General features: G+C 37.8%; 1 protein-coding gene across 1 annotated transcript; it reads left to right on the plus strand.

Annotated features, from left to right (window-relative positions):
* Positions 1–272: 272 nt before the first annotated feature.
* Positions 273–8,388, plus strand: LOC125225403 (oocyte zinc finger protein XlCOF6-like). The gene is made up of 11 exons (XM_048129105.1): positions 273–532; positions 652–861; positions 1,270–1,303; positions 1,761–2,001; positions 2,475–2,726; positions 3,132–3,305; positions 4,008–4,211; positions 4,484–4,654; positions 6,041–6,230; positions 6,847–7,017; positions 8,224–8,388. The coding sequence occupies exons 1-11, from the start codon at positions 404–406 to the stop codon at positions 8,281–8,283; spliced, it is 1,836 nt and encodes a 611-aa protein (XP_047985062.1). The 5' UTR covers positions 273–403; the 3' UTR covers positions 8,284–8,388.
* Positions 8,389–8,751: the final 363 nt, after the last annotated feature.

An 8,751-nucleotide genomic window follows, 5' to 3' on the forward strand; every position in this document is an offset into this window, starting at 1 on the left:
TTAAAATATTATAGACGAGTTTTTTGTTTAATTTACCGATGAAATGTCACACCTTGACTTTTATTTGATTTTTTCGAGTGATTAGAACAATTTTTAAGCACACAAGAACGCATTATTCACGTGGAAAGTAAATGCATCACGGCACATCACTGCACTGCGAGGGCCTGGTGACGACTGACAACGTTGCGGTCCATGGACCGCAGTGGGGTGTGTAAAAAATTCTCTTAGCAGCGTCGCCTCTAGTACGTAGTACATATACCTCAATGGTGAACATTCTTGTTTTATTTATTTATTAATATCGGTATTGTTTAATAACAGTTTATTTTGTCTCACTGAATATAATCTAATTCAATATGTAATTGATTATCCATATTTTACGATTCTATAATATATTTCTAACAAAATGACTAGCTTCAAGCACTTGAAGTACTTGTGTAGACTATGTGCGAAAAGCGATGAGTTTTGTAAAGATTTACTAGATGAAAGCAACAAAAATGTATTGAGTATGATAAGAGATTTTGTGCAAATAACTGTAAGTATAAAATTTAAATTATTTGTAGTAATGATATATTCCTTTGCAACCATGGTTTGTTTGTAGTTGTCTCAAGTCAATCTCATAATTCTTTGTGGCTAAATTTTAATCATTTTCAGATAAATGAAAGTGATGATTTACCAACCCGCATCTGTCTCAACTGTGAAGAGAAGATGGTGTCCTTTCAATTGTTTATCTTGGAATGTTACAAAGTGCAGGAAGATTTTAGAAAACAATTGGATAAGGAGCAATTAGACCTTTGTACTGACTTGCAAATAAAGCTTGAAGAAACTGCTACTGACTATGGAGCATCTTTAATAAAATCAGAGGTACCTATACATTATCATAATGGCTATTGTTTAGGTCATTTACTACCTATTTAAGTATATAAATGTTAACATATTAACAAAAGTTGATACGTTGTGCGAGGAAGTCGCCAGCTCTTCGGTCACCAGTTACCTCAACCAGACGCTTCATGATTTCTGTGAACAACTTGTTCGCGCTGGGGCCCCATGGACCTAGAGTTTCTACACCAAAGGCTGCGATCAGCATTTCGATACAGCGAGGAAATGTCGCCAGTATCCTTGGTACAATGCCTCAAGGGCCTATTTTAGACATTAGCTAGTTTTTAAGTTTAGTCTTAGTTTCTTATATAATTATGTAAATAAAGAGACAAAAGTTTAACATCTCTATTTACTGTATATCAAATTTATTAATCAATATGTATTAATTTTTAGGTTAAAGATGAATTAACTGCAGAAGATATTGTGTGTAAGTATATTTTAATGTTTAAATTTTTTTTTAGCTGGCCTGATGTCAATATCCGGTTTAAAGAAACTTTATTGTCTAAGAAATTACAGAAATTTCACTTTACACAATATTAGTTAATAGAAAACCATGGATTTGCTAAGATAACTCTTCAAGCACCACAATATATATGTTGTTGAACTTGTTGATTAGTAAGAATTTAGATCTTATTTCAATTAATCAAATTTAATTGTTGTGATCAGTCAGGATTCAATGGCCTACCACTCCAAAGAATAAAGGATTCTAGATTTTGTTAAAAGGCTTTAGATGGCACAAATTATATTAAAGTTACTTCATCCCTCAAGCAACTTGTTCCAGATCTGTCCCAGGCAATTTAAACTGTAATTAACAGATTGAAAGTTATTAATTCAGTAGCAAATTTTTGACAACGGCGTGACACTATTATTTTCCCATTATTTAGGTGCAATTGCTTCAAATGATGCATCACTATCTGAATTAGAAGCAGTGGATTACAATGATGATATGGACATGAATGATGATGTAGATGATGACGAAGATGATGACTTGGATGATGTAGCTATAGCATCATTGAAGGATATAAAGCAAAAGCGCATCAAAAAGAAAGTCATTTCAGAAGAGGACTCTATAAAGTTTAGTCAGCTTTTAAAACAGCCAAACTTGAAAGTAAAAGATTTTGTTAAGTAAGTCTTCTCTTATTTATCCTAGGCAGTAATAATAATCTGGATGTTTAAAATTTAGCTATCCTTTTCCTGCCCCATGTGATTTATAAAGGACATGTTCCATTTTTTTAGAAATTATAAATTAAAAGGCAAAAAAATACCATTTCTTTTTATGTTTTATCACAGAATATATAAAAGTACAAGTACAGAAGGCTCACTCTCAACAACCTGTCAACGGACTGCATGCGACATTGAGTTCTATTGCGCAGCGTGAAGGTCGTCAAACTTTGTGGGCCGCGAACTCGCGGCCGTCGAAATGTACGGAAGAAACGCGGAGTGAGCCGCCCCTGGTTTTATCTAAATCCTGATACAAAGGAAAATCTACCCTATTCATTCAATAATTTGGTTTAAATTGTACATGTACATGGTAGGCAGGTCGAGGCTATCACAGTATTGGTTATGTGTATTGAAAAATGAGATTTGGTTTCTTGCAGTTTGGTATGTCACCTTTGTGGAGCTAAGTCCAACACATGGAGTAACTTGCGCGTGCATTACTTCAACAATCATAGAAGCAAAGTGGTTGCCTACTGCCTATGTGGATATGCAATAAGATCTAAGAGTGTTCTCTATAAGCATTTTTCTCAGCATAAGTTGGAAAGTAGAAAAATAAGAAGTGCTGAAAATTTACTTGAAGAAAGAGCAGAAAAATCTCAATATTCAGATCTCAAAATTAATAACTTTGTGAAGTAAGTATGTAACTAGTATGATAATGCATCTATGATTTCATTATTATGTCAAATATCTTCATAATTATAGTTAATGTATATTAGTTAAATGTTTTTATTCTTTCTTTGATACACTGCACAGGTTAAAATGGGAAAATTTTAATATGCTTATGAGTACTTCAGATGCAGGAGGCATAGATGCTGTAATAATTACTTTCAAGTACATACAATATAACCAATTTGAATCTTAGGCCACTGTAGAACCTTTTTACAGTATACATTGAAATGACTTCTATGACAAATACAACATGATGTCAATAAGGCAGGGTTCTAGAGTTGCTTAGAATTCTAATTGGTTGACCATACATTGATTGAGGAGGCTGTTTTATTATACTTGTTATTAATCTTTTGTTTTCCTTTCTACAGTTTCAATTGCAATGCCTGTGATAAGGTGTGTTCCAGTTGGTACAGTCTGAAGTCACACTGTGAGAGAGCTCACAAAATTCTGCCTGTAGTGCACTGTGTTTGTGGCATTGCTCTCAAGTCCAAATCAGTTCTCTACAAACATATAAATGATCACAAAAATCCAAATGTATTATCGTAAGTATTTTAAAATATTACACATTAATAGTTATTTGTTGTACAAGGGGGCAAAGTTGTATTTTAACGCCGAGTGTGGAATTGAAAAACGAGCAAGTGAAAGGATTCTATAGTTGAACCACGAGCGAAGCAAGTGGTTCGAGAATAGAATCCTGAACTTACGAGTTTTTTAACACACGAGAAGTAAAATACATTTGCACCGAGTGTAACACAAAACTTTTCCCCTCACTATAGCGAGGAAACTACAACGCAAAAAATGCGTTTATCACTGCTTCCAGTAGTTCCACAGGTGGTAAATCATCTTTATTATTAGATTCACCTACTTTTGTCAATTTTAAAGCGGTTATTTTGTCTTTATTCAAGGTCAAATTACTTTACCCACTAGTGGATAAAATGCGTTTTTACCCGCTGGTATTAAAGGACAAAACACGTGTTTCCGAGCTAGTGAGGGGAAAAATTTATAACCTATTGGTGCTATTTTATATTTGAGTTAGGTTATATGTAGCTTCATGATCAACATTATCATTAAGGGATGTTTAAACTTGGTTCTTGTTTGCAATACTGGTCTTAAGTAAAATACAACACACCCATGTGAATTCAAAGTTTATTGATTCTAATTTCATTTCATAAACATTGTAAAGTCTATTATAATTTCATAGGTTTTTTAATGATCACGAATACTTAATTACACATTATTTTCAGCTGTGATAAATGCCCTCGAATAACGAAGACCTTGTCAGCGTTAAACAAACATAAAATGAGACATGTCCCCAAATCCGAACGAAGATTTACGTGCGATTCTTGTGACAAAATATTTACTACGAAAGATGCGTTAAAATCGCACGAACGGTCCCACATTCCAATAGAAGATAGGAAAATTTACCATTGCGGTATTTGTAACATGAAGTAAGTAGATTTGAATATGAAGTAAGTAGTAGAGTTGAGTAGTTTTTATCTAAACTTAATAAGAGCAGTCAATCACATAAATATTGATTAATAAGGGCGCTTATAATAAGGGCGCTTTTAACAACCAAAAAGAAAACCTTTATGCCCTTTTCTACTTATAATCAGTCTTGCCAACTTGACTTTTGAGGGACTCCATGCACTATTTTTTTTTTACTGAACTGTCGCCTACTTCTACTGTTCTCGAATATACTGTAATCCAATGTAATCACTAGGTTCACAACTCGGTCGTCAGCGGCGTCGCACAAACGCGTGGTGCACGACAAGATAAAGAGTTACGTGTGCGACCTGTGCGGGTACGCGTGCGGCACCAACGGCGAGCTGCGGCAGCACCGCGCCATACACTCCGACGACAAGCCCTTCGTGTGCAGGAAGTGCTCCAAGCCGTAAGTGTTTTATATAAGTTACTTGGAGTACACTAACATGAGACGTGGTAATCTAGAGTTACGTGTGAGACCTGTCACTGACAACGGGTAAGCGTGCGGCACCAACGGCGAGCTGCGGCAGCACCGCGCCATACACTCCGACGACAAGCCCTTCGTGTGCAGGAAGTGCTCCAAGCCGTAAGTGTTTTATATAAGTTACTTGGAGTACACTAACATGAGACGTGGTAATCTAGAGTTACGTGTGAGACCTGTCACTGACAACGGGTAAGCGTGCGGCACCAACGGCGAGCTGCGGCAGCACCGCGCCATACACTCCGACGACAAGCCCTTCGTGTGCAGGAAGTGCTCCAAGCCGTAAGTGTTTTATATAAGTTACTTGGAGTACACTAACATGAGACGTGGTAATCTAGAGTTACGTGTGAGACCTGTCACTGACAACGGGTAAGCGTGCGGCACCAACGGCGACCTGCGGCAGCACAACGCCATACACTCCGACGACAAACCCTTCGTTGTGCAGGAAAGTCTTCTCGTATGGACAGGCGCGTCTGTCTCTAGTCGTGTCTAACCCTTAAAGTGCCCGTGGCCCAACCAATGGATAAAGCGGCATCTCACGGATCTTTGAAAGTGTTGCGAGCGGCTCTCGGCGCCTCTGAGACTTCCGGCGCCCGTGTGCGCCGCACACTCCGAGCTGTAGGATGTGCTGCAACAAAAGGCGTGTTACAAGACTAGGGTTGCAAAAAAACGTTTTTTTTCTGACTTAAAAAAAACATGAAAAAAACCGTGGAAAAAAAAACAGTTTTTTTTCTGGAGTCTGTTTTTTTTTCTAAAGGTCGAAATCTCAAAAATTGCAGAACAGTTAATACTTTTATGCGGTTTTTTAGACTTTATGTTAACTATTAATTCTTAAAAAAAAACATTTGTTTTTTTTTTCTATTTGCAACCCTATACAAGACCAACGGCTATGTCTGAGCTGAGCTGACGCTTGCGATCCAGAAGAAAGTCGGAATTTGAACTAATCGAAATATTTATAGATTACTTGAAATTATCCCGCAGACAAGATTGGTTTCCCTATCCCAGGTAATATATTACCTATCAAAAAAGTTAACATATATCTAAGTCTCGTATAATATTGTCTTCGGTTACCGCGATAGTTACTCATGAAATAAAACTATGGAAACGGATTAAATCGCGTATAATGAATTTAAAATACATCCCGTTGACCACGAACGCTGTAAAGAGTTCGAAACGTCGGGATGTATTTTAAATTCATTATACGCGATTTAATCCGTTTCCATAAGTAGTTTTATTTCTCGTATAATGTTATGAATATAGGTAGTACGAGTATACGTTGACTGCGGCCATAGTAACCTAACCGTTTTGTTGCAGTTTCAAAACATACTCGAATCTCAAAACGCACATGGACATCCACGAAGAGACTTCGTACCCGTGTTACGTGTGCAACCGCGTGCTGAACAGCCGCCGGACGCTGAGGAAGCACCTGCTCGTACACGAAGACAAGTGCCGGCATGTTTGCTCGTATTGCAACAAGGCTTTCAAGAGGAGGCAGACGTTGAAGGTATGTCACTTTGATTTTTTTTATGAAACCATCATTCTAAAAGAGTTTATGTGAAGAAAAGTTTTGATTTGAATTTTTGGACTAGTTCGTATAAACCCCCAATCATCCTCCTCCTCCTTCCCCCACCTGGCTCCGATGCTAAGTTGGTTACAGCGACTGCACCGGCAATGTAGTAGTGCGAAAGTGTGATTTTTTTTAATAAATATGCTCGCGTACGTTTCTGCATTGATAAAAAATAAGTTTATTGTTCGTATGAAGTTTACGTTTGAAGGTAACTCTATTAAAGTTTTGTAGTAAGATATTTCAGAAGAACGCATTTATTTATTTTCACATTACCTTTCTACTTTCGTCCTGCTTATTTACTGAAAGTTAACGTTTCAATCAGTCTAGCATCAGAGATTGGTTAAAAAATTTGCAAAAAGTGTCCTTACAAAAAATGAAATTTTGAAAAAGTTCCGAGAAACATCAGAATAAAAATCATTAATTCATTCAAAATATTAGCTTTGAATTTGTTCCTGTTTTCGGAAATTCCCCATGATAAATATCAGTATAAACCATTACATAGTCGGTCTTGGCCGTTTCTATATCAAAGTGTGTGTAATTGTGTATTCCCTAGGTCCACATGTACACTCATACGGGCGACAAGCCGCTGACGTGCAAATGGTGCGACGAGCGATTCGCGTACGCGTCCACGTTGCGGTCGCATCGCCTGCGCTGCCACCCAGACAAGATGGCGGCGCAGATGAACGAGCAGTACGTCTACCGCCACGTCAACATCATGCAGCAGGTACGTGACAAGTATATACCTAACCTACTGTCGACAGAGACGGTAATACGCTACCATTACACTGTCGCATCGCCTGCGCTGCCACTCAGACAAGATGGCGGCTCATTTGAACGAGCAGTACCTACGTCTACCGGAACGTCAACATTTTGCAGCGGGTGACTGTCACGAGTATTCTCGACTCGACAAAGTCAAGCTGGCGACAAATTATCGGACGCAGCTGACGGACAAAAACATCCAGCGCGTCAGATTTCCGTCAAATGTCCCGAAGGCTCAAGGTCAGACATCATGTAGCCAGCTATAAGTCGCGGCCATAAGCCACGTCCGATAATGGGTTCCCAGCTTCAGTTATACGCGACCATATTACGGACGGCGCCTGCGCTGTCACCCTGTCAAAATAGTACTGTATATGAACGAGCGGCACGTATAAGACGTCGACAAGTTTATAAAAAGCGTGTAGCAAAAATGACACTAGTTTAAAAATACACATTCCAGATTATGTCGCCACAGTGTGCAGTGTAAACATTACATTTATAATGTAACGTACTCCATTGTGGTGTAGACTCCGTTCTGAATATTCACATGGAGTTAGAATGATAAAGCTGCCGCTGTCCACGCTTAGGGTTACCAGACGACAGAGTGTTTCGCTGTTTATCAAGAATGAGGACAAAACGACTATATCAGAGATTTAAAAGAGTTGACATTAGCGATTTATTATAGGTAATGTTAAGGTGGTTTTCAACTCGTTAAAACGAGCACTATTAGCTAATGGAAATTGTTATCAGAGTAACCTCGGTTTAGAGTAGGTAATGCACTTTTTATTCGTCTTTGCTGCGACATTAAACCATCGGTAAACTACGCTAGACCTTCAGCACCGGTATGAACGGTCAGGAGAAATATTAAAAATCAGGATTTTTGTCATGTTATTTAAATTATATATCTGGTAACCCTATCCTCGCCGCTCCGCTTGTCCCGCGAGCCCGTCTCGTATGTCTCACTGACGTACTTTGTTTTCCTCTAGAATAAATTACAGCCCATTGTATTAGTTAGTTTCAAAGTCACCCTTTGTTTAGACTTGTCTAAACTTTTGTTTGTTTGTCGAAAACTCTTAAATAGTATAAAGTTACTAATTGGACTTAGAAAAGTTTTACGGCAGCTTGTTAAAATATTGTAAGTAAGCAAATTGTATTATAAGTTATTTATTTTCAGGATTACATCAAAGCTGACGTCGCCGCGATGAACGCGAAAAATGAAGTAGAGGCTATTTAAAGAATAAGTTTAGTATTCCGCCAGCTGATTCTATGTAAGGTATTATAATTTTTACATGTTAATATAGCCTTTTTGGTTTCATTGATAATAAATAATTTATCGCAATTAGAATATGTAGTTTTCGTAATTATCTTAGTAGCTTACCCACATTGTTAGTTTCCCCCTGACTAGATCTAAATTAAAAAACAGTGTTTATTTGTTTGAGATACATACCCAATCTCTGTGGGAATATAGAATACAACTAATAAGGAAAAGAGTAGACGTAGTATTTATTTTTATTATTGGTTGTCTCATATAGATTTCAATAGGCGTCGCTAGAGTGCCGCCGTAGTGAGAAAAATGGGTCGCCTATTGTGGCCGTATGTTTTCATTGATCTAAATGCAGCGCTGAAATGAAGCGAGCGCTTGAAAGCAAACCGTTTTGATTGCTCTGTGCCTCCACAGCGCGGGCTGACGTAAGACCACTTC

Source organism: Leguminivora glycinivorella, chromosome 4 (assembly GCF_023078275.1).
Source record: "Leguminivora glycinivorella isolate SPB_JAAS2020 chromosome 4, LegGlyc_1.1, whole genome shotgun sequence".
Lineage (NCBI taxonomy): Eukaryota > Metazoa > Arthropoda > Insecta > Lepidoptera > Tortricidae > Leguminivora > Leguminivora glycinivorella.